The sequence below is a fragment of the Acartia tonsa genome, chromosome 6, assembly GCF_053477335.1.
Source record: "Acartia tonsa isolate MP-2025a chromosome 6, ASM5347733v1, whole genome shotgun sequence".
Taxonomy (NCBI): domain Eukaryota; kingdom Metazoa; phylum Arthropoda; class Copepoda; order Calanoida; family Acartiidae; genus Acartia; species Acartia tonsa.
The window spans coordinates 8984590-9011113 of NC_137265.1; the positions used below are offsets into that span (position 1 = coordinate 8984590).

At 32.6% G+C, this 26524-nt stretch overlaps 1 protein-coding gene across 2 annotated transcripts in view; it reads left to right on the forward strand.

Moving 5' to 3' along the window:
- Nucleotides 1–25883, forward strand: part of LOC145321758 ((3R)-3-hydroxyacyl-CoA dehydrogenase-like) — a 40354-nt gene extending 14471 nt beyond the window's left edge. The window contains exons 4-11 of one of the 2 annotated variants that reach the window (XM_080163341.1): nucleotides 1749–1850; nucleotides 4257–4317; nucleotides 13163–13210; nucleotides 14808–14851; nucleotides 15171–15229; nucleotides 17729–17789; nucleotides 24995–25068; nucleotides 25737–25883. In XM_080163341.1, coding sequence (XP_080019467.1) covers nucleotides 1749–1850; nucleotides 4257–4317; nucleotides 13163–13210; nucleotides 14808–14851; nucleotides 15171–15229; nucleotides 17729–17789; nucleotides 24995–25068; nucleotides 25737–25878 — 591 coding nt within the window. In that variant the 3' untranslated portion in view covers nucleotides 25879–25883. Of the gene's footprint in view, nucleotides 1–1748; nucleotides 1851–4256; nucleotides 4318–13162; nucleotides 13211–14807; nucleotides 14852–15170; nucleotides 15230–17728; nucleotides 17790–21434; nucleotides 21515–21863; nucleotides 22041–24994; nucleotides 25069–25736 lie in introns of those variants that run through there. The other variant, XM_080163342.1, reaches the window with a different exon arrangement.
- The last annotated feature ends 641 nt before the right edge of the window (nucleotides 25884–26524 follow it).

The following is a 26524-nucleotide window of genomic DNA, read 5'->3' on the forward strand; positions in this document are numbered from 1 at the left end:
GTCCAAGGATCCTTGGACTCGAAAATACGCGGATCCTTGCGGATCCGGATTTGGATCCGGATCCGAAACCCTGGTTTATTGTTTATTAATTTTATTAAGTATAAACTATTTTAGATCGAATTATACTTATAATAACAAGGATGACAACATCCATAATAGCAAAGCACTGCAAAAAGGTAGGAAAAACGGACATTAACACTTCTAAAGTGTCAGAACTGAATAATCAGAATATAAATGTATAAGAGTCGAAGCAAAATTGTAAGTAAATTTGTTGTCCCAGAAATCAATTTACCAAAAATCAGATGAATCGGATAATTAGATCACATAAAAATTTATTGTTAAAAAAGTAAAAAAATCAACATGTTTAAAATTTACATACGGACATTCTGGTAATGATCATAAAGTTGCTACGCTTTCTAAATCGTACATAACTTCTAAAGGAATGACTATACCATGCAAAGTTTGAAATCGATAGGACAATTCTAACATGCCTAAATTAACGAAAAAAGCTATCCGTTCCAGACGTACGGACGGACCGGCCCTAATTATGGAAAAGCTTCGTTTTTAAAAATAAACCTTTGAAATATGATGTTGTGTTAGGTAAGTTGTTAAAGTGTACCTAAAAACAAGTTGATTTTTTAAAGGAAAAAATGAGCAAAACAAGGATTTGTTTTACTTTTATTATTTATTAAAAATATCTAAATTATGTTGCGATACATGTTTTTTTTAAAATTTTGCTTTAAACCGGGTCTAATCCAGCTGAAAAGAGTCGGTTTCTAGACTATATTTTAATACTTTTTTATCTCATCGTATAGTAGACAACTTTCCGCGGATATTAAGATGAAAAATCATAGGATTAAAACAAGTTTTGTTGGCCCCGAAAGGTACTATACCCAAATTGTCTGTAATTACATGATTTTTCAGTATGGCTGAGAACCAGAGCTGGATCTTTAAATCATTTCAATGGTGCGCCAAATCGGGGTGAGCCAACTTTCCACCAATGAGAGCACAGCATTTTACGAAATGCCGCGCTGTGATTTGCTGAAATTCGGCGCATCCCCGATTTGGCGCACCATTGAAATGATTTAAAGATCCAGCTCAGGTAAAATACAGGGATATTTATCGGTTTCCAAACCATGCTGGAAAACAATTTACTTTTTTATTTTTGGTAAAACATTTAAAACTACTAGGTATGCTGCTTACGGACTTAAATGTTCTTGTTGTATTTATGTTTACTTTATAGAACTCTACCTACATAAATTATTGAATTGTAAAGTAATATTTGAAATGTTTTGCTAAATAATTTATTTTGTACTTTATGAATGATATGATATGATATGAATATGATATTAGTACGTGCGCGATAACGTGGATGACAACATCCATAAAAGCAAAGCTATAAAATAATATAGTTTCTTAACTCAGGGATCTAAAGGGATATGAGAGTATAAATTGATCCTCAGTGATAATACATAAAATTACACCTTCTGTAGATTACATTTAGTGGTTGAATTGTTTGGACAAACAACTTAATGAACCAATCGATCACAATTCAGTAAAAGTCCCCAAAGTTGTCAAGCCAATGAACAAGAGAGCATTATTATAAAACATTGGGGACTAGTGTAATAAACAGCCCCATATTCCCTCTCTCCCTGAAAGTCTCTTCAAACGTGTCTCGTCATACTCCAGGAGTCTTCTTAGGTCCAAACTCTATATAAGGAACTAATCAATCAATCAATTTAATTCAGATACTTGAAGAATATTCGCGAAGTCCTGATATAGTTATCAACTCTGCTGGTATTACAAAGGATGGATGGTTTCTTAGAATGAAAGAGGAGGACTTTGATAAGGTAAGCTTTTCTGCCTTTTTCAAAGATCTTGAATATTTAATGTTTCCCGCCATTTTCTAAGATGTTGAGTAGGCAAGCTTTCCCAAGATTTTTAAGCAAGATTTTTAAGTAGTTAAGGTTTTCAGCCATTTTTTCAAAGACTTTGAGTATCATTAAACACACAATAATATTATCTGTATATCTCCATAACGTTGTTATTGGTTATTATTATCGTCAAAGTGTCACATGTTACATACTCTTTACTTTGTAGCCTGCTTATTTTCAATTCTAGTATGCATTCTCCTTTTATCCCCCGTCTGACATAGCAGCAAATCACAGATATAACATAAGTCGGCTTATTGTTGGGAAAGTAAAGATTATAGTCCTTTTCGTGGAAACGTCCCTTAAGGGGCGATTCGTCGTATTGTGAAAACAGCTTTTGATAGGTTATTTTAGGTTAGGTTATATTGGGTTAGGTGATTGCCCTCAGGGTTAGGCAATTGACCCCGCATGGGCTAGAAATAAGAGAAAAGCTACTGTGAAAATACGAAGAAAGGGTTTATACCCGATTAAAGAATTATATCAAGGCCCAAGACTGCGTCATACAAAAGATTTCTACTACATTACTGTGACTGTAAAATGATATATTTGACTCAGAAACAAAGACAATTGCACATTCGAGAATTCAAGACAATGAATTAGACTTTTTATCTATACATTTTTAAAAGCGAAGCTTTTCTATAATTAGGGTCGGTACTTCCGTACGTCCGTCCGTCCGTAACGGATAGATTTTTTCGTTAATTTAGACATGTTAGAATTGTCCTATCGATTTCAAATTTTGCATGGTGATTCCTTTAGTAGTTAGGTACGATTTAGAAAGCGTAGCAACTCTATAATCATTACCAAAATGTCCGTACGTCCATTTTAAACATGTTGATTTTTTTACTTTTTTTAATAGTTTTTTTTCGTTAATTTAGGCATGTTAGAATTGTCCTATCGATTTCAAATTTTGCATGGTGATTCCTGTAATAGTTAGGTACTAGTTAGAAAGCGTAGCAACTCTATAATCATTGCCTAATGTCCGTACGTCCATTTTAAACATGTTGATTTTTTTTTACATTTTTAACAACAAATTTGTATGTGACCTAATTATTTGATTGGTCTGATTTTTGGTATACTGATTCCTGGGACAACAAAGTACAATATTATAAGCGAAGCAACTCTATAATCAAGTCCTAAAAATGTAAGTATGTCCATAATCATTATCCTGTATCAAGCAGTTTTTCAACAGATTTACTTACAATTTTGCTTTGACTCTTATACATTCGCATTCTGATTATTCAGTTCTGACATTACACAAGTGTTAATGTCCGTTTGTCCTACCGTTTCAGAGCTTCGCTTTTATGGATGTTGTCATCCTTGTTTTTTTTTATAAAATGCAACTTTTATAATTTGACTCACTTTTAAAATCTTATTTTCATTTTATTTTAAAGGATTTTTCCTCTCTTTTTTTTCTTCTCTTATTTAATCAATTATTTTAAGTGATTCTTCGGAAGATTAATATAAGAAAATCATGTAGATTAATTTCTTATTAAATATACATGGAGGGAGGGGATATTGGGCTGTTTATTACACTAGTCCCCAAAGGTTTATGATAACGTTGTCTTACTTTGGGGACTTTTATTAAATTATGATTAATTTGTTCATTAATCTTAATGTTTAACTTTTTAACTACTAATTGTAATCTACCGGAGGCGTTACTTTTTGTATCATCATTGGGGATGTACATGAATTTATCGGCCATTGTCTTTAGACCCCTGGAAATATCAATTATTTCTAATTATTATTTATTCTGAAATTCTAAATTGATTTTTAATAGGTACTAAAAGAAACATTTGAAAAAATATTGGAACTAGAATTAATTTTGCCAGGGATCTAAAGGGATAAGACAATGGCCGATGAATTTATGTACATCCCAAATGATGACACCTACACAAAATTACCCCTTCTGTAGATTATAATTATTGGTTGAACTTCATACTTAATGAACTAACCAATTAAAATTCATAAGTGGTTAGGTAAGCTATCAAATAAGAAAAAGTTATTATAAAACTTCGGAGACTAGTGTAATAAACAGCTTAATGTGCCCTCCCTCCCTGCATTTTACAAATAAAAAATTAGAGCCTTTTTGCTAGTGTTAATTTACCTACTTAAAATGCCTAAAATCTCATTAGAGCCAATACTCAGTTTTAGTAGTTTTAGAGCTATAAAGTAATTTATAAGCATCCAAAAAATTTTATTGTGAACTTAAGGATTAGATCAAGGTTGAGTTTAGTTTTTATGTTTTATGAAATAACATTTCCAAAACTATTAGCGACTAACGCGCGGCTGCCGATCCCTGATATTTATTAAGCTTTTTTACTTTAGGTTGTCGACATAAATTTGAAAGGAACATTTCTGGTGAGTCAAGCTGCGGCCTCAGCAATGAAGGAAAACATTCATTTCTATATTATAATTAATATGCCTGTTCATCTTAGTAATTACTACGAAGTTAAATTTTGCAGGAATAATTTAATAGCTTCAATTCTAAGAGAAAAAATCTTAATTCCAAATAAAAACATGGTAAAAATGTGAAACTTTAAAAGGTTTAGAAATGTTAGAATAGTCTTATCAATTTAGATGTTTGTATTATGTGTTACAATCTGTCAAAAAAAAAAATTTTGATCTTACTACCTACTACGAAGTTCGAATGTTAATTTCAACATGTTTGTTGTTATTTTTTACATTAATATGGTCATACTCGTTAAGAAAAAGTTCAGCCAACGTTATAAGTTTTCTAAAAGTTAGATACATACGGCATAACGATATTAAGAATATAAAACTAGTATGAACAATTTTTATTTGCCAGGGGAAGAAGGTATAGGCTATTGATATTTACACTATTCAACAGTGAGTTTTAAAATTATTCATATTTTACAACAGAAAATAATCCGATGTGCTGCCATTTCAACAACTAGCAAAAGTATAGACACTGTAGTTTTGACAAAAAACAAGGATGACAACATCCATAAAAGCAAAGCTCTGAAATGGTTCGACAGACAAGCATTAATTCTTGTAGAGTGTCAGAACTGTATATGCAAAATATGCCATTTCAACAACTAGCAAAAGTATAGACACTGTATTTTTGACAAAAAAACAAGGATGACAACATCCATAAAAGCGAAGCTCTGAAACGGTTCGACAGACGAGCATTAATTCTTGTAGAGTGTCAGAACTGTATATGCAAAATATGAATAGAAAAGTTTTGACAAAATTATACGTATATTATACGTTACAAAACTTCTCAAATACAGAATGCTGTTTAAGGACATACTTACATTTTTATGACTTGATTATAGAGATGCTTCGCTTATAAAATTGTACCTTGTTGTAATAGGAATCAGTACTCCAAAAATCAGATTAATCGGATTAATAGGTATATCACATAAAAATTTGTTGTTAAAAAAGTTAAAAATCAACATGTTTAATGGACGTACGGACATTCTGGTAACGATTATAGAGTTACTACGCTTTCTAAATCTTACCTAACTACACAGGAATCGTTATGCAAAGTTTGAATCGATAGGACAATTCTAACATGCCTAAATTAACGAAAAAAGCTATCCGTTATAAACCTTCCCGGGACTTATGAGAAGCTACCCTGTTAAGGAGAACCCAATCGATTCAGCGGTTAGCGAGATCCTTCGGTACAAACATACAAACACACAGACAAACATCCTGTTACTTTATTATAAGACTAGCGGCTACGCCCCTAGAGGCCTCTGGAGGTACTTGAGGAGAGGAGAGTGGAATTTGATAACTCAATTTCTTATTTTAGATTTTTTTGGGGGGGGGGATTTTTCATTTTTTGGTGGGGGTTGGGGGTGTCCCACCCCCCCCAGAAAATAGTTTTAAACCTTCCCGGGACCATTGAGAAGCTACCCTGTTAAGGAGAACCCGATCGGTTCAGTTGTTAGCGAGATCCTTCGGTACAAACAAACACACAGACACACAAACATCCTGTTACTTTAGTATAAGGATTTGATAACCCAATTTCTTATTTTAGATTTTAAAAGAAAACAAGGATGACAACATCCATAAAAGCGAAGCACTGAAAATTTAGGACAAACGAAAATTAACTCTTTATAGTGTGAGAACTGAATAATCAGAAATTAGAATATAAATGTTTAAAAGTCGAAGGAAACAAAATTGTAAGAAAATCTGATGAAAAACTGCTTAAATACAGGATATTGTTTAAGGACATACTTACATTTTAGGACTTGATTATAGAGTTGCTTCGCTTATAATATTGTTCTTTGTTGTCCCAGGAATCAATATACCAAAAATCAGATCAAACGGTTAATTAGATCACATAAAAATTTGTTGTTAAAAAAGTAGAAAAATCAACATGCTTAAAATGGACGTACGGACATTCTGGTAATGATTATAGAGTTGCTCTGCTTTCTAAATCGTACCTATCTACTACAGGAATCACTATGCAAAGTTTGAAATCGATAGGACAATTCTAACATGCCTAAATTAACTAATAAAAGCTATCTATTTCGGACGGACGGACTGACCCTAATTATAGAAAAGCTTCGCTTTTAAAAAGTGCCTCTCCCTTCATTTTTAATTTTAGTCAAAAAATAAAAAAAAAATTGGGGGGGGGGGAAATTATTTATTTTTTGGGGGGTTGTAGGTGTCAAACCCCCCAATAAAATAGTTATAAACATTCCTGGGACCTATGAGAAGTTACCCTGTTAAGGAGAACCCGATCTGTTCAGCCTGTTACTTTATTATAAGGATATACTATATGATTATAGTCATATAATAGTTGCAGTAACATATAAGAATAGGTAGCTTTAGTTTCAAATTAAAAGTATCTGATTAAAAACAATAGAAGTCCAAATTCATTCAAAACTTTATGCAAAAAGATTAAAATTTGGTATTAAGAATAATCTCATTGAGGAGAATTTAATAATCTTTTTTTTTGGCTAGAAAAACCGTGAATTCATATTTTATTAATAATTCAATCGATATATTATTACTTGGATGATTTACCATATTTTCTTGTACTCTGATGAAGTAATACTCGCAGTTTGTTAAAATAATGATATATCCCATTCACCCTATTTAAACCATCCCCTCCTTTCTTTCAAGATGAGCGAACTGACAAATAAAAAGGTGTATATTAGCAAGCAAATTTTTCCCTGTCTTTATATCCATGTATATCATATATCTTTTAATATTTTTAAAAGCGAAGCTTTTCAATAATTAGGGTCAGTCGGTCCGTACGTAACGGATAGCTTCATTCTTAAATTTGGGCATATTAGAATTGTCCTATCAATTTCAAACTTTCAAACTTTGCATGATGATTCCTGTAGTAGTTAGGTCCTATTTAGAAAGCATATCAACTCTAAAATCGCTACCAGAATGTCCGTACATCCATTTTAAACATGTTGATTTTTAACGTTTTTAATAACAATTTTTCATGTGATATAATCATCCGATTGATCTGATTTTTGGAGTACTGATTTCTATTAAAAGAAGGTACAATGTTATAAGCAAAGCATCTCTATAATCATATCCTAAAAATGTCAGTATGTCCTTAAACAGCTGAACGTTCAGATCATGCCCGCACATTGTTTTAAGCGGCATACGAAGGCCTACAAATAATCTGAAATTGCCATGAATCAATTATGCATAACTATTTCGCAGTTCAGAGAAATGCGCAAAAAAAGGCCTATTTTACGCGTTTTTTCTTCAGTGAAGCTTTTTCTGTGCATCATTGGATCTTGGCTATTCCAGATTATTTGTAGGCCTTCTTATACCGCTTAAAATGGTGTTCGGGTATGATCTGTACGTTCAGCCGTTTGGCAGCTAGCAGCCTTTAAAATTCATAGATTTTTGGTATTATTCGTTGCCAGCAATATTTTACCGTGAACTGCAGTAGATCCAAATTTTCTAATAAAACAATAATTTCCTACAACTACAAGTCTTAAAGTTTATTGATAGATTTGTTAAGTGCTATATTTACATTAACTCTGTTTATTTACAATGTACATTAAGATATATAAGTTTTCCGGAATTTTAAAGTTAGGGGGGGATTTGAAATCTGCATCAAATTTTGAGGATTTTTTATAAAATTCGTTTTTTCTATAATTCTTTATCTGAAAGCGGAAATGCAATTTAAGTTAATTAATTTTGGCATCTGTGATTGGTGGATTTAAAAAATCTGCGGTTTGATTGGATGGCGTACATCATTCAACCAATTAGAGCGCAGGTAGTTTAAAATCCACCTTTCCTATTGGTCAAAATTAATTAACTTAAAATGCATTTCCGCTTTTAGATAAAGAATTATACAAAAAACGAATTTTATAAAAAATCCTTAAAATTTGATGCAGATTTCAAATCTCCCCCTAACATTAAAATTCCGGAAAACTTATATATCTTAATGTACATATTATATTATTTATCTTATCGCACCATACATATTATAAACAGCTTTCCACGGATATTTAAATAAGAATTTTTAAGTTTTTAATAAGTTTTGTAAGCCCCAAGATGCAAGATGACAACAAAACTGGTATTAATATTATGATTTTTATTTAAGTGTTGTCTGCAAAATGATACTTTACTAAATATTTCCGTATTGCTTAGAACCGGTTTTACTCCAGTGGATATTAATCGGTTTCGAAGTCATACTGTAAAGTTATTATTCCCTTTCACCATGATAATTAAAAGCGAAGCTTTTCTATAATTAGGGTCGGTCCGTCCGTACGTCCGTCCGTGATGGATAGCTTTTTTTCGTTAATTTAGGCATGTTAGAATTGTCTTATCGATTTCAAACTTTGCATGGTGATTCCTTTAGTAATTAGGTACGATTTAGAATGCGTAGCAACTCTGTAATCATTACCAGAATGTCCGATTGATCTGATTTTTGGAATCCTATTATATAAAGTAGTAAACGTTTTTTGTCTGTCCCAAAGGATCTCGCTAACCGCTGAACCGATATTGTTCTCCTTTACTGTGAAGCTTCTTATAGGTTCTGGGAAGGTTTTTAACTATTTTTGGGAGGGTTCTACACCCCCCCCCAAAAAATTTTTTTTTTTTTTTAAACTCTTTTGAAACTCAAATTTAAAATGAGATAATGTCAACTTTTCCCCTTCCTACCAGTGCCCCTAGAGGCTTCTAGGGGCGTAGCCGCTAGTATTGAATAAAGAAAAATGTTAGAAGGGAAGCATCTCTATAATCAAGTCTTAAAAATGTAAGTATGTCCTTAAACAGTATTTTGTATTTAAGAAGTTTTGTAACAAATTTACTTATAATTTTGCTTTGGCTCTTTTACATTCATATTTTGATTATTCAGTTCTGACACTAGGTATACAAGTGTTAATGTCCGTTTGTCCTACCGTTTCAGTGCTTCGCGTTTAAGGATGTTGTCATCCTTATTTTTATTTTTATTGTACATGATATACATATAATACTTTATTTTATCTGATTATCATACATTTAATTATAATAATTAGTTAAAAGGTCCACTAATAAGAGTTTATTATAATCATCTAATTAAGAATCGATTTTTAATTAATTCTTGTATAATGGTGTGTATTCACGTCCGATAGGTATATTATGTTGGCAAATAGGAGGAAAATAGGCTGTTTATTACACAAGTCCCCAAAGTTTTATAATAACGTTTTCTTATTCGTTTGCTTAACAACTTTAGGGACTTTTGATTGGTTGTTTTATTAAATTAAGTGTCTTTACATTTCAACCACTAATTGTAATCTATAAAAGGAGTAATTTTGTGTATTAACATTGGGCATGTACCTACATCAATTTAACGGCCATTGTCTTATCCCTTTAGATCCCTGGCAAATAGGCACAATGCCATATAACTCAATGAACCAACCAATAAAAATTCAATAATAGTCCCCAAATTTGTTAAGCTAACGAATAAGAAAACGTTATTCTAAAACGTTGGGGACTTGGGTATTAAACAGCCCAATGTCCCCTCCCTCCCTGAATTGAATACATGTTTAATATCTCAGAAAAGTCTTTAAAATAAACTTTATCAACTAATTTTTCTCTAAATATTCTTGAATTTCTAAAAATTCTTCTAAATTTCTAAAAATATTCTCTTATATATTTTAATTAAAACTTTTATATAAACGAACATTTAGATAAGTATTATACAGAAAGTATAATTCGTATAATAAAACTAAATTCTCATTCTACCACTGAATCTTAAGTAAGGTTGTTCTGTTCTAATCTGTACTTTGTAATATTTATTTATTGCATAGCACTGTATACATCTTTCCGCGGATATTAAAATAAAAAAAGTATATGATTGAAACAAGTTTAAAATCCAGGGACCGAATCCTAATTGAAATTGAATTTTAGAACCGCAGCTACTCTACAACTAATATGATACCAAGATAGGCAGAAAATGATTTTAACTTTCTTATTGATTGATTTGTAATTAAAAGTTATGAACTGCTTTAGATTAAACCACATCAATTGAAATATTAGTTTTTTTTTGTATGCTTCTCATAATTTATTGTCCGGGATGTTTTTATTAATCTTTATTTCTGTTGAAGAATTAACCGAATTTTAAGTGTATTGAATTTTTAGCAGTTTTTTCAGAGATTGAGGGGACAATGGGCTGTTTATTACACTTGTCGCCAAGGTTTCTTAATAATGTTTTTTTGTTCGTTGTCTCAACAACTTTGAGGACTTTTATTGAATTTTGATCGGTTGGTTCATTAAGTTGAATGTCCTAACGCTTCAACCACTAATTGTAATCTTCAGAATTCGTAATTTGGGATGTAATTAATTTTTACGTTATCGTCTTATCCCTTAGATCCCTGTCGCCTAACAATCTTTTATCAACTTTCCCTGAGAATTTTTTTAGAGTTCGGATGTCTAGTCAGTTTATAATGAAAATTATTTGATTAAATATAAAAAATGTTATTAGATATTTTCCATATTGATATAAGATATTTTCAAAAGCGAAGCTTTTCTATAATTTGGGTCGGTCAGTCCGTCCGCCCGTACGTAACGGATAGCTCTTTTCGTTAATTTAGTCATGTTAGAATTGTCCTATCGATTTCAAACTTCAGATGATGATTCCTATAGGAGTTAGGTACGAGTGAGAAAGCAAAGCAACTCTATAATCGTTACCAGAAAGTCCGTACGTCCATTTTAAACATGTTGATTTTTTAACATCAAATTTTTATGTGATCTAATTATCCGATTGATCTGATTTTTGATATGTTGATTCCTGGGACAACAAAGTATAATGTTATAAGCGAAGCAACTCTATAATCAAGTCCTAAAAATGTAAGTATGTCCATTAGGGTGGGTTCATATCGGAATTAGACCAAGCGGGGATATGCAACAGATAAAATTAACCTTAAAAACATTTCTGACCGAAAAAGAATTTTAAAAATTGAGTTTTAGAACACGACCACTTAAAAATATAATTCATTACTTATTAGTATGTTAAGACGACATTCAAATTTTTTTTTTGAATCAGAACTATGGCTTCATGGTGCTCCCTGGAAAGGCCTTGATAAGCTGAATCAGGAACTTTTGTCCGTTTCAAAATATCTCGTTCCTAGCCTTTGAAATCACTAAAAAACCAAAATTTTTAAAGGTTTATTGAGAATTGTCCAATTTGTAGAGGTTTTTTAGATTTTCTCATGCTAGGAACGAGATTTTTTGAAACGGACAAAAGTTCCTGATTCAGCTCCTCAAGGCATTTCCAGGGAGCACCATGAAGCCATAGTTCTGATTCAATAAATTTTTGACTCCCATTTACAAATAGCTATACAATTGAATGTCTGGTCGTCAGCGGTTTTAAGACTTAGGATAAATTTTAAATCATCCAGAGGTGTATTATATCTATATAAATTGAGTGCAGATCCCCGCTTTGGCCTCAGAAAAAAAATGTCCAAAATCGACCCACCCTAATGTCCATAAACATTATCCTGTATCAAGCAGTTTTCCAACAAATTTACTTACAATTTTGCTTTGACTCGAATACATTTATATTCTGATTATTCAGTTCTGACATTTTATAAGTGTTAATGGCCTTTTGTCCTACAGTTTCAGTGCTTCGCATTTATGGATGTTGTCATCCTTGTTATTTCTAGGAAGTCTTTTATTGTGTTTTTCAATGTTTTGCAAAAAATAAATTAATTTAAATTATAAAGAAAATCTATATTTCGCAATTGAAATTTTAATTAAGATTTTTAAAAATTTTCTCGCAATTTCTCAAGTTTTTATATGTAAAATATTTATATTTGAAACCGATTAATATCCACTGGATTAGAACCAGTTCTCAGGAATACTGAAAAATTATAAATAGCATCGTATTACACACAATTTTCCATGATTTTCTAATTAAAAATAAAAACCAGTTTAGTTAGCCAGGACCTTCGGCCCCTCTGGGTTAACAAAACTGGTTTAAATCTTTAAATTTTTCCTTATAATATCCGCGGAAAGCTGTCTATATTAAATATCTATAGAAATTCAGGGAAAACAGGGATCTAAAGGGATAAGACAATTGCCGATAAGTTAATGTATATCCCCAATGATTGTTCATAAAATTAACCCTTTTGTATTAAACAATTGGTGGTTGAAACGTGTGGACATTCAACTTAATGAACCAACCAATCAAATATCCCCAAAGTTGTCCAACAAACCAATAAGAAAATGAATATAAAACTTTGGGGACTGGTGTAATGAACAGCCCTATATCCCTTCCCCCCTTCCTGCAGGGAATGAGTAATAGACGATAAATTGTCTTTGTTATGTTAAAAATTTCAACAATTTTTAAAAGCATTGCATAAAACTTGACAGTTTTGGGACAACTTTACCTGGAGGTTGTGGTTTTAATGTTTTACATGAAAGCAAACTGAGAGAAAGGAGACAATGGGCTGTTTATTACACTAGTCCTCAAAGTTTTATAAAAACGTTCTCATTCGCTGTTTACATATTTTGGGACTCCTAGTGAATTTTGATTGGTCAAATCATTCAGTTGAATGTTCCAACGTCTCAACAACTAATTGTAATCCATTGAAGTAATATTTTGTGTATTATCATTGGAGATGTACGTACACCCATTTAACGGCCATTGCCTTATTCCTTTAGATCCCTGGAAAACTACCGTCATACAAAGTCACAGTTTTTGTTTGTTAAAAAATTGGCTCTTCCCTATTGAAGATAAATCAAATTATCAAAAATTTATAATGTAAAAAGTCTTATTTCTGAATTGAATGTTTGATAACAGGATGGAAAAATAAAAGGCTCCATAGTCAATATTGCCAGTATTGTAGGTGAGAATTTTTAATTAAAGCTATTCCTACAAGTCTCTTTTGTCAGGTTGTCGTCAGCTGAAATAAAGTTCTAGTTGAATTTTGTTATGTTTGTTTGAAAAAAATGTTCACGAAGATTAGTTTTCTAAAGGGGACTATGCACGAACGCGTAGCAACGCCTCTTAAAGGGGCCGTTTCGTCGTATTTTCATAGTAGCTTTCCCCGCAGGGTTAGGCAATTGACCCCGCAGGGTCTACAAATAGAAGAAAAGCTGCTGTGAAAAAAAACGACGAAACTTAAGAGGCGTTGTTACGAAAGGGACTAAACCCGTATTTTCTTTAAAAATATACTAGTTCACCATTAATCATTGCTTTATTAACGAAAAAAATTATGTTTCAGCAGGCTATCCTAAATCAAAGAAAAGTGAAAAATTTTCCAGCATTTTTAGTCGAAATTCTATTAAACCTTTTTTTGAGTTCAAAGTGTCTTTAATCGTCAAATGCTAAAAAAAATCAGGTGTACATTAATGATTTATCATTCACTAGCGGCTTCGCCCCTAGCCTCTAGGGGCTTTGCCCCAAGAGGTTCAATCAAACCAATTTTTCGTATTTTAGATTTAAGAGAAAATTAAAAAAAAAAAATTTGGGAGGGGGGGAATTTTTTTTTAGGGGGGGTTAGTCGACCCACTATTTTAATTTTAGTTTTATAAAGAAAAGAAAAAATTTTAAGGGGGGGGGGGGGTATTTTTCATTTTTGGGGGAGGGTTGGGGGTGTATCCTTCGCTACAAACAAACAGACAGACAGACAAACAAACAGACATCGTTCTACTTTGTATTATAGATATGTTCAAAGGGAGGGGGCGGAAGTGACACTTCTTGAAACCAAAACTAAAAGACAAAGGAACTCAACTAAATAAAGAGTTACAGTTCTGAGATTTGGCATGGCAGCTGCTTTAAAGAGGTACAATATGGAACTTTGAAGAAACGGCAGTGGAACCGCCGCTTCTGCCGAAAACCGCCGTTTCCCGCCGAATTTTTTTGTTGCCTTTTCTCGTCAAACTAGACAATTTTGAATCATCTGAGATAAACTTTTTTTTCATAAAAATTTCCCTTATATTTTCACTAGACACTTGCAAATATATGAACGGCATCATACTTCTAGTAAAACCACACTTTTTTTCTCCTGCATTAGCAGCCTTCCACTTTCCTGTCGTTCTTTATATTTGAATATGGCGAGAAAAGGCAAAAATAATTCGGCGGAATACGGCGGTTTTCGGTGGGAGCGGCGGTTCCAACGCCATTTCGTCACAGTTCCATATTGTACCTCTTTAAAACAACTGCAATGTAAAATCTCAGAGATGTAACTCTTCATTTAGTTGAGTTCCTTTGACTTTTAGTTTTGGTTTTAAAAAGTGTCACTTCCGCCTCCCTCCTTGATACCAGATCAGTTTACACACATATTACGCATTATATTAAAATCAAATATTACGCATAAAAACATGGTAAAATTTAATTTATTTTGGATTAGTATTATAAAGGTCAATGCTTCAAATAAATGCAAAAAATGTTTATATTCATTCTTGGAAAGTTTTAAACATCACTTGCTCTTGTTCTTTTAGGTAAAACTGGTAATATGGGCCAGGCAAATTATTCAGCTTCGAAGGTAAACTTATACCATTATACTTATCATATTTTTATTTTCTTCATTTTTTAAACAAATTTCCGAGGATCTTTTTATTATTGACATCAAAGTAAAAGAATAGATTAGGATTAAATATTAAATAAGTATATGTTCATGGGGTGGAGAACCTTGTGTCGACTTTCAATTGGGTATTTAAATATCAGCTACAAAAGAGCAGAAAACAATTTGCCATCAGACGAAAAAGGTCCTAACCCCTGGAACCAGGTAGTTGTCTGGCGTTATACATACATCTATGCTAATATACAATATACATTTATTATTTTGACTAAAATATTTTAAGGCTGGAGTTATTGGGTTTACTAAAACTGCTGCTAAAGAGCTTGGTCAGTTTGGTATTAGGTAAGGGTGCAATTTTTAACTCCGTTTTTTATTAGCGAAGCTGTTTTTTAATTCACTTTGTCTGTCCGTCCGTCAGTCAGTCCATAGTGCTATGGAGGAAATTAGGTTGACTTAGATGCTAGATGGCAGAATTTTTGTGTGATGATTTCTTATACCAACAAGCATCCAGTATGTAATTTACTTTGTCCGTCGTTCTGCTAGTCATGCTAGAAAATATAAATAAAAAGATGTAAAAATACATTAGAAAGATTTCGTGATGAAAGGTTTTAAGATTTTATCGTTATATTCTAGATTTTAACAAATGCTCGTTAAATCTACTTGTCCGTATATCCATGATTTTATTGTTATTTTCTACATGAACTAAACAACAGGTCAAAAAAAAATTTTTATTTATGTTCGAAATCAACAATAAAGATGGTCATTTTTTCGCTTATTTTCGTAAAGTTGTGTTAGCGTTTAGTCAAATGCGCTGTTAAGTCAAACTGTTCTTAACAAGCGCATTTGACTAAATGCTAACACACCATTTTTCAATAAAAAAAGGCAAAAAAGAACTTCTTTTTAATGATTTGCTGTGATTTTAAAAATACAAATAGCTAAATATACTACATTATATTTAAATGTTTAACAGGATGATGATTAATTGATTTACAGCTGGCCAAATTCAAAACTTTTAATAGATATGTCATTTGCAGCTTTTTACAAATCGTTTTTTTTTAGTTTCGCCACTCTACAATTAATCCATAGCTTTTTGTGCTTTAGGGTATAATGTATACTAACCTGGGTGGAAGGGGACAATTGACTCTAAATTATATTGGTAACCAACTTTGAGATATAAATTATCCAATACAAATTTGCGGGAAATCTTTAATAATGGACCATTTTATACATTATACCTAGTTTTTTAAAACTTGTTAATGATTTCAGTGTTGGTCCGTCCCGAAACTCATTTCGAGCAGGCGGTTTTGGGCCGCCCTTTATCGGTCCTTTTGGGCAGATTTGGGCACTCCCCGTTTTTGGGGTATGAAAAAAAGGGGAGGGGAGAATAAAAAAGAGAGGGGGGCCTATTTTTTGGGTGATATTAACTATTATATAAGGAAGTAATCCTTCTTTGTGTCTAGAGAAGGATTTCGCTAACCGCTGAACCGATTTGGTTCTCCTTTCCAGTGAAGGATCTTGCTAACCCCAATAGGAATTGTTGTTGACATTGATTAATTACTATATAAATTTACCTATAAGAGTTTTTCTGTAAGTAAAAATGTTCTTTTTATGACATTTGCCCAAAACCCCTTTTGGGCAATTGGCAGGGTTGTCATTTTGGGCGGGCGGTTTTGGGCCGCCCAATATAAGGTCCTTTTGGGCAGGCGGTTAACAGGGTAGCTTCTCATAGGTTCTAAGAAAGTTTAAAACTATTTTAGGGGAGGGTTCCACCACCCCCCTAAGAGAAATCGCCCCTAGAAAATAAATTACATCCCCCCCCAAAAAAAAAAAAATTTAAATTTTTTTTAAACTGAAAATAAAAATAGGGGGAGGCAACCCACCTTTCAAAAAAAAAATATTCCTCTAAAAATTTTTTTTTACTTTTTCTTTTCAAATCTGATAATTCTCAAGTGCCCCTAGAGGCCTCTAGGGACGTAATCGCTAGTTAGTAAGCTTTTTTTTTGTATCTAGAGAAGGATTTCGCTAACTACTAAACCGATATGGTTCTCCTTTCCAGTGGAGCTTTTATAGGTCCTGAGGCTATTTTATTTCTAATAATAAGTCTCTGTATGGTTTTAGGCTATTTTATATCCTTTTTATATGCTTTTTACGACATTTGCCCAAAAAGGGTGCCCAAAACCACTTTCGGGAGCCCAAAACCCGCCGAAAACCCTTTTGGGCAATTGGGCCGCCCAATATCAAAAAAGTGCCCAATATGACAACCCTGGCAATTGGGCCGTCCGTTATCACTTAAAGTGCCCAATAGACCAACGCTGACGGATTCGGATTTCAACAAAAAAAGTCCTTAAAAATGAGATAAAAGATACCTAACTAATTAACAGGGTATCGGAGCCGTTTAATTTTGATGCGGCTCCTGCTCCGGCTCCTACCTTGAAATTAATATATCAATTTTTGTTCATTATTGAATTTGATAAAATAAAATAAATAATATAAAATATTTCGCTTTTATTTAATTAAAGCTATATAAAAGTAAAAGGATGTGTGTCTATGTGTTAAGAAACAATAGTTTTTCAGTTTATTATAAGGAAATACCCCGTTGCCAAATTATAATATTACTTTAAAAAATCATTTTTAGCTAATCTGGAGCCGGAGCCGTTTTTAACGAAAAATACGGCTCCGGCTCCACCAAAAATGTTGCTGCTCCCGGCTCCGGCTCCGAAACACTGCTAATTAAGAATTAATCCTCTATTTTCATTTTCCTACCTGTGGACAACTCTATTCAATACTTTACGATAGATGTACATTATTTAAAGAAAATTTCATAGATTTTTAATTTTTTAGGGTGAACGTTATTCTACCCGGGTTTATCAAGACTCCAATGACAGACGTAGTACCTGAAAAGGTAATTATTTTTCAGTTACGCACCTACTCTACAAATCTTAGTTTATCTATGTCTTTAACATCCACTAACCTTCACCCTCCTCTTACAACTCCCTGTTACAAATAGCAGGATTGTCGATCCCGTTGAGGGTTTGTGTTTGATTTTACAATTTATATTATATAAAATTTGGGGAATAGTCCCTTTTGTGGCAACGCCCCCCATAGTTCATTGCTAATTTTGTGTTTAAAACTAATCTAAATTATGTCTAAAGAAATGTTACAAATATGAGTTGTCTTTAACCTTTTAAAACGTATTCCAAGTGTATCAGGGAGGAAGGGTAAATTGGACCATAAATAACTCTGGCACCCAAAGTTTTTGACCACGTTATCTTATTCGTTGGCCTAAGAACTTTGGTTGATTCCATACTAACGTAGTATTAAAACTTTTCAAGCAAATATTTTAATCTACAGAAGAAGTAATTTTGGTTAATATCATTTGAGAGTTCATGTCAATTTATCTTCCATTGTCTTAGCCCTCAAGATACCTGGGGGGAATAGGACAGTAAACAAAAGTGTAATCTTCCCCTAAATTATAAATTTCCGCTATTTGGTACCTCGTGCATGATGTTGCAAATATTTTTTAGTTATTGTGCACTCCCTTCTAAAATATCTAGAATAGAATAGATATACAAGACGTACCTACCTAGTTCAGTTTAAGTGGAAAAGTATAGATGAAATAGTATAGAAAAATATTTGGGAATAGTCCCTTTCGTGACATCGCACCTTAAGGGGCGATTTTTCGTATTTTTAAGATAGCTTTTTATAGGTTATTTTAGGTTAGGTTAGGTTATATTGGGTTAGGTGATTGCCCCACATTGTAAGGTAATTGGCCCCGCATGGTTAGAGCCCCCCGCAGGGGTTAGAAATAGGAGAAAACCTACTGTGAAAAATACGAAGAATCGCCCCTTAAGGTGCGATGTCACGAAAGGAACTATACCCAAATATTTTGTATGAGAAATAAAGATACTTGGTTAGGTAAAAAAAGATTTATCTACTCCTGAGGTGGATTCTTTAAAAACAAGGATGACAACATCCATAAAAGCGAAGCACTGAATCGGTAGGACAAACGGACATTAACACTTTTATAGTGTCTGAACTGAATAATCAGAATATAAAAGTATAAGAGTCGAAGCAAAATTGTAAGTAAATTTGTCAAAAACTGCTTGATACAGGATAATATTTATGGACATACTTACATCTTTAGGACTTGATTATAGAGTTGCTTCGCTTAAAGTATTGTTCTTTGTTGTCCCTGGAATCAATATACCAAAAATCAGATCAAACGGATAATTACATCACATAAAAATTTGTTGTTAAAAAAGAAGAAATAATCAACATGTTTAAAATGAACGTACGGACATTCTGGTATTGATTATAGAGTTGCTACGCTTTCTAAATCGTAGACTAAACTACTAGAGGAATTACTATGCAAAGTTTGAGATCGATAGGACATTCTAACATGCCTAAATTAACGAATAAAAGCTTACTATCTCGGACGGACGGACGGACGTACGGACCGACCCTAATTATAGAAAAGCTTCGCTTTTAAAAATTATGGTCTCTAAAGTGAGGCAAAATTGTTTTTGTAAAATTTTATAGCAACTCTATAATCGTTACCAGAATGTCCCTAAGTCCATTTTAAACATGTTGTTTTTTAACAACAATTTTTTATGTGATATAATCGTCCGTTATTGATTCCTATATCAATAAGATACAATATTATAAGCGAAGCATCTCTATAATCAAGTCCTAAAAATGTCAGTATGTCCTTCAACAGTATTTTGTATTTAAGAAGTTTTGAAACAAATTTACGTATAATTTTGTCAAAACTTACATATTTATATTTTGTATATATTCAGTTCTGACACTATACAAGTGTTAATGTTCGTCTGTCATACCGTTTCAGGGCTTTGATTTTACGGATGTTGTCATCCTTTTTTCGTTATATTTATAACTTATTTTAAAGATTAGTTCAAAGTTTAGTCAGCCAAATGGATTTATTATTACTGGGATCTTACACCAGATTATCATGTACTCTAATAAAGTGAAACTTGTAGAGGGTTTGAATAACTATCTCCCCATCCTCTCCCCGTCCTATTGGATGAACGAACTGACCAATAAATGAGGTCCATATTAGCAACCTAGTATATATACTATTTCCAATGTTACATGATTGTTAAGGGTTTTTTTGCCTCCCTCTTATTTTCTAGGGAGGGTGGGGACATTGGACTCTTAACTACACTGGTACCCAAAAACTTTTAAAATTCGTTAGGTAGGTAAGCTTCACATAGATTAACAAAGATTGTTTTCATATTTATGTCTTGGGATGTTTTTAAGCAGTTTTTCAAGCCCCTCACTGTCCCTTCGAATACAACAAAGCCCCTATATGCTAGGGGATTAGCAGCTAGTTTTTTTTTAAAACACAAGGAAAATCTGTTTGACATTTAACACAATGATAAATAAATAATCAATATGAAATAAATATTATCCATTAATGATGACGTGACCTGTTTTTTTCTCTACATTTCTAAACTAGGAAATATTCCTCTAAGCAGACAGTAGACCCCCCACCCCTCCCCCCCCCCCCCCACACAGCAAATTAGACAATTTTATCAACGAAGGTTAGGTCAGGTTAACTTAGGGTGGGTAAAAGTTAGTACCGCAGGGCTAGGCATAACTAAAGGAAAACACAGTATATCAGTTGCTTTGTTTAAGTCAAAGCCACACGAATATATTAATTTTAAACTTAAAAAATGATTACAGAACTAGGCTTAGTTTTTAAACAAAGAGGTTTATTAAAATAAGGAAGATATTAAGAAAGTTTTCTTACTCCTTCCATCCAATTATATATCAATAAAGGGGGTGGGGGGGGGGGGAGATATGTTATACTAACTAAAATCCTAGAAACTCAATATTGTAATATCAAACTTTTACCATAGAAATAATAAAAACAACCACAGAGCTGAGAAAAATAAATAAAACGTTAGAATATTTTATCGTCTCTGTAATGCATCTATTCATTCTTAGTACTTAAACTTTGAAAAAGACAAACAAGGACAATTATATCCATAAGTAGCACAACAACAGTAACAATTTTGAAATGATAATATATTGTAAAGCTGAAAAAAATTTAAAGTCTATTTGATATTTATGACTTTTGAAGGTTTTAAAAGGTAATTTTTTTAGAAAAATGGACTTGAAACATTTAAAAGGGTTTACAAATTATAAAATTTAAACATTAAGTTTAATCAAGCTATAAAAATCTTTTTTTCTAGATATTTTTTAATTATCCCCGGAGCCTGAGGCGCTATGAAAATAACAGCTGCAGCTCCAGCAAAATATAGCGGCTCCGGCTCCGCATCCCTGCTTAAAATATCAGTTTTGTTATCTAAACCTTATAACAACATGTTTGATTTTGTATGAGCTTTATTACTATTAGATACAATAATTTATTTTTGTTTTATTTTTATTTATCTGTGTTTTTTAAGTGCAACACATTAAATATTAATTTCATCTAAAAAAACAAACACTCAATAGTTAAGAAAGATATCAGTTCAGTTGTTTGCCCCTCAATTTTTCCACCTCATTTCTAATATTTTATTTCAAGATTAAGGATCAGTTAATTCCCCGGATCCCTCTGGGTAGACTCGGTGATCCCGTTGAAATTGCTGAAGTTGCTGCCTTTCTAGGATTGCTTTTGACACATGTTGTAAAAAAAACATCATTTTATCTTTATTATCTTTATTTTTATCACAGCTTACATATTGGATGGTTTCTTAGAAAAAAAATGATTTTATGACATAAAGTTGCCAGAGACTTTAGGTATAAGACAATGGGCGATATTGGTTGAAATGTTTGTACACTTTTAGTTATAAACCAACCAATAAAATTTAAGAAAAGTTCCAAAAGTTTTTAATTCAACGAATAAGATAGCGTTGTTGTAAAACTATGGGTAACAGTCTAATTTATTGTCCAATGTCTCCGCCCTCCCTATAAAGTTGTACTTGATCAAAAGCAAATAAAATGTAATGATTGCAGCCAGTGAAAAGTCATCACTGATGACTGGAGCAGTCCTGGAGGTTACTGGAGGTCTAGACATGTAGCCACATATAAGCTAGGGTTGAGCCGGATATCTGGCCAGTTTCAATATCCGACCGGATACCTGATAACTTAATAGTTACTTAATTTTTAAGTTTTAGCCATTTTTTATATAATAAAACACCATTTTATGAAGACAATTTTTTTCTCTACTTCAATATCCAGTTATCCGGCCAGATATCCGGTATTAGAAATTATACGGATATCCGGTATCCAGCGCAACCCTTATCCAATCTTTTGTCAAATCAATTATTTGTATTATAAAGTAAGATTAAATGTAAAGGGATAGTTAAACAAAGAATATTAAAATTTGCAAATATTGGATCCAGTATTTTTCATCCTCAATGTTTAAATTAAGTATTTGTTTGTTATATATTTTTCCTGATTGTCTTCATAATGTATTCCATTTCTAAATAACAAATTTTAATGCACGGTGGGAGGAGACATTAGGTTGTATATTACACTAGTCCCCAAAGTTTTATATTAACGTTTTCTTATTCGTTGGCTTAACAATTTTGGGGACATTTATTAAATTTTGAAAAATTTAGTTGAGTGTCCATCCGTTTCATTGAATAATTTTGATCTACAGAAGGGGTAATTTTGTTTATCATCATTGGAGATGTACATCAACTTATCGGCGATTGTCTTATCCCTTTATATCCCTGCATTTCAAACACTCTTCATGGATTTGCCCCTTTAGATTTTGTTTTGTATATTTAGGGAAAAAGCTTTGAAAAAATTGTTAAAACTATAATTTTGAGTTTAATTTATTTGATCCATTTGATGTATTTTCAAATTGACAGATTATACTTATTTGAAAAAGGGGGGGGGGGGGGGGAGGGTATATCATATGTGTCAACTTTTTGACCGTGGGAGGGGCAGCAATGGTTACACTAATGTTCTACTTTGTATTTTACTAGAGGCTGCGGTTCGTTGCATTTATGGGCTCCACGTTTAAGGGGGAAATAAAAATAGTCTAAACCACCCAGAGACCTACGTGAAGCTTCCCTATACAGGAGAATTAAATCAGTTTAGTTTAGGAAAATTTTAAGATCGAGACAAAAAAAATTACTTTTTATCATAGTACTTTAACTAATTCATGACTGGGATCTTTTTTTTGTTGATTTTAAAAAGTCGCATTTCCGCCCTCCCTCATTTTGTTATTTTACAAATATTCATTCAAAAATTTCTACGAGTTTTCATAGAATTTTAGAAATATATTTCTAATTTATTCAGAGAAATATTATTATATTTGGATAAAATTACTTGTATTCTGTCTGTTACTAATGCTCAAAGCGATGTTATCAGGGATTTAAAGGGATAAGACAATGACAGATATATTGATGTACATCCCCAATGATGATCTACAAAATCACCACTTCTCTAGATTACAATTGGTGGTTGAAACGTTGGTATACTCAACTTAATAAAAAAACAACCAATCAAAATTCAAGGGTCTCCCAAGTTTTTAAAGCCAACAAATAAGAAAACGAAAAGAAATAAGACTTTGGGGACTAGTGTAATAAGCAACCCAATGTCACCTTCACATCCTTGTCAAACAACTCAACCATAGCTAAGTGAATGATGAAAGTGAGTTTAAGAGTAGCTGCTTTTCCATTTTTCATTATCAACTGTTATGTTTACGTTAAGGTGTCATTAATATTTTAAGCTTGATTGCTTACTATTTAATCATATTATTGACGTATTGCTTAAAAGAGGCTACGCCCCTAGAGGCCTCTAGTGGCCCTTGATTTCAGTGGGATGAGGGAATCGACCACTCCAAATATTCACTTATATGTATACCTATTATTACCTAATTATAGTATTTTTCTACATGCCTATAGTTCCTATCATTAAGTAATAAAAAATACTGAAATCACCAATTTTAAATTTTAATAAATTTGTTGGAACTATCCCTTTATATAAACGTGCCTTTACATATTAGAACACTGTGATAAAATAATACTGTATGTATGTAGAACTGTTTTATAAGTAGCCATTATTATTGCATATTTTATCTTTGTACTGTTCGAATTAAGAATAAAATTTTTATTTCATTATTTTCTTTGAAGATATCCGTAGTTCAACTATTTATTTATGTTCTTTGATTTAAATTTTTGGATGAGTTTTGAGGTGTGTTACTTTGCACAAAATTGAAAAAAATTGAAGAAAAAAATTTCTAAGAGGATAACGCCGAATATGTTTTCACTGTTGAAATATATCAACTCGTGACATAAACTAAAAACACTTGAAAATTTATTAAAGGTCAGGGACCTAAAGGGATAAGACAATCGGCGATAAATTGATGTTCATCCCCATTGATGATACAAAATGACCCCCTCTGTAGATTAAAATAAGTGAGTGTAACGTTTGAACACTCAACTAAATGAGCCAACCAATCATAAGAACTAAAGTCTCTAGAGTTGTTAGGCCAACAAATAAGAAACGATATTGTAAAACTTTGGGGACTAGTATCATAAACAGCCTATTGTCCCATCTCTCTGTCAAATATGATTATTCGATAAAAACGACTTAGATCTAAACCTATCATTGATTAATATTTGAAATATTCTTTTCTTGTTGAAATATATCAACTCGCGACATAAACTAAAAACACTTGAGAATTTATTAAATCTGTAAAAATGCACTTGTTCTTTGATGTATACTAGCGGCTGGACTCCTAACATCTAGTTGCATTGTTTTTTAATATTCTGCTTTTCATGTTTTACAAGTCCCCATGTTCGTTTGTGCTACCGTTTAATTTCAGAGTTTCGCTTTTATGGAAGTTATCATTCTTGATATTTATAATAAAGAATAATCGTGCGATCTAAAGGAATAAGACAATGCCCAATAAATTGATGTACACACCCAATGACGATACACAAAACTACCTTTTCTGTTATTATTGTTGATACGTTTCGATACTCAATGAATCAACCAATCAAAATAAAAAAAAAGTTCCAAAATTGTTTAGCCAACGAATAAGAAAATGTTATTAAAAACTCTGGGGACTAGTGTAATAAACAGGCTATTGTCCCCTTCCTTCCTGATAAGTGTGTCTTTACCTAGATGAAACTGATGGCGAGATCTCAGATTTCGCTCAAACTAAAACCTGACACTCAACCCGAAACCATCACTGCAAGGTTCAATCAGAATAGCCTTATAATAAAGTAACAGGAAGACTGTCTGTCTTGAAGGATTACACTAACCACTAAACCGATATGGTTCTCCTTTACAGTGAAGCTACTCTTAGGTCCAGTGAATGTTTCTAGCTATTTTGAGGGGTAACACAACCCTCCCGTGGGAAATTGTCAAATAATACGAAAAATTTGAAATATTCCCTCAGAAACATGAATAAAAAAACTTCAGTACGAAACTTGATATGAATCTGCAGTTTAAATTTTTTATTCTATCAATTATGCTTAAATTATTTTAGTTATTTAAGTTTTACCTTGACAAATGTGTGTAGAAAATCGCGTAAAATTAGGTTGCTAACATAGACATTATTTATTAGTTAGTTCGTTCATTCAATAGGAGGAGCGCGGATTGGGGTGAATTGATATTTTAGCCAGCTTTGATTTTCACTTGTACATGATAATCTGGTATAAAATTCATGGGACAGTAAGGTAACACCCATTAGACAACCAACTGTTTGATTGCACCACCTTTGTCTAGAAGTCCTAACTGTACATGGTAATGAGTTGCGCCTGTTTTGGACCAAGGCATTCCCACACTCTAACTATCTATGTCGCGCATCTGACATATTAGTTATGGACTGTGATCTTTATTATTCTGATAAACAAACTTTCAGAGTATTTGAGAAGATAGTTGGGCGGCCTCTTGGCGATCTCGGAGACCCAGAAGATATTGCGGAGGTTGCCGCATTCCTTGCCTCCGACAAGAGCAGCTACATGACTGGTGCAGAGGTTGACGTCAATGCTGGACTATTGTAACAATATATTTGGTCAATAGTAAAGGGAATAATGTCTGATTTAAATTAATAAAAGTGAAGCTTTTTTTTATAATTATGGTCAGTCTGACAGATAGCTCTTACGTTAATTTAGGCATGTTAAAATTGTTCTATCAAATTCAAACGTTACATTTTGACTAGTGATGGGAATCCGGATCCGGAATCCGAATCCGGAATCCGTTTTTTATAGCGGATTCCAGATTCTAAATTGGTAGGCTAAATTTAATTTAAATAGGTTAGAAAATACCAAGCACATTTTTAGGACATACGTAGCACTTAAATTTTTTTCTACATAACAAATTTTAATAATTACTAATGTGATGTAAATGTTTTAGCTATGCTGGAAGTCAACACTTTAAACAAATCAAGGCTTCAACCAAGTAACATAGTTATATATAAATTAACGATAAATGCTATCCCTCTGTGACGGACGGCCTTTTAAAATACTGCTAGAATCCGGAATCCGCCAAAAATAAGAATCCGGAATCCGCAAGAATCCATCACTTTTTTTGACGGATTCCTTCAGAATCCGGAATTCGAATCCGGCCCAAAAATTCGACGGATTCCCATCCCTAATTTTGACAGCATCGAAAGCGTAGCAAGTCTGTAATTAATGCCAGATAGTCCAA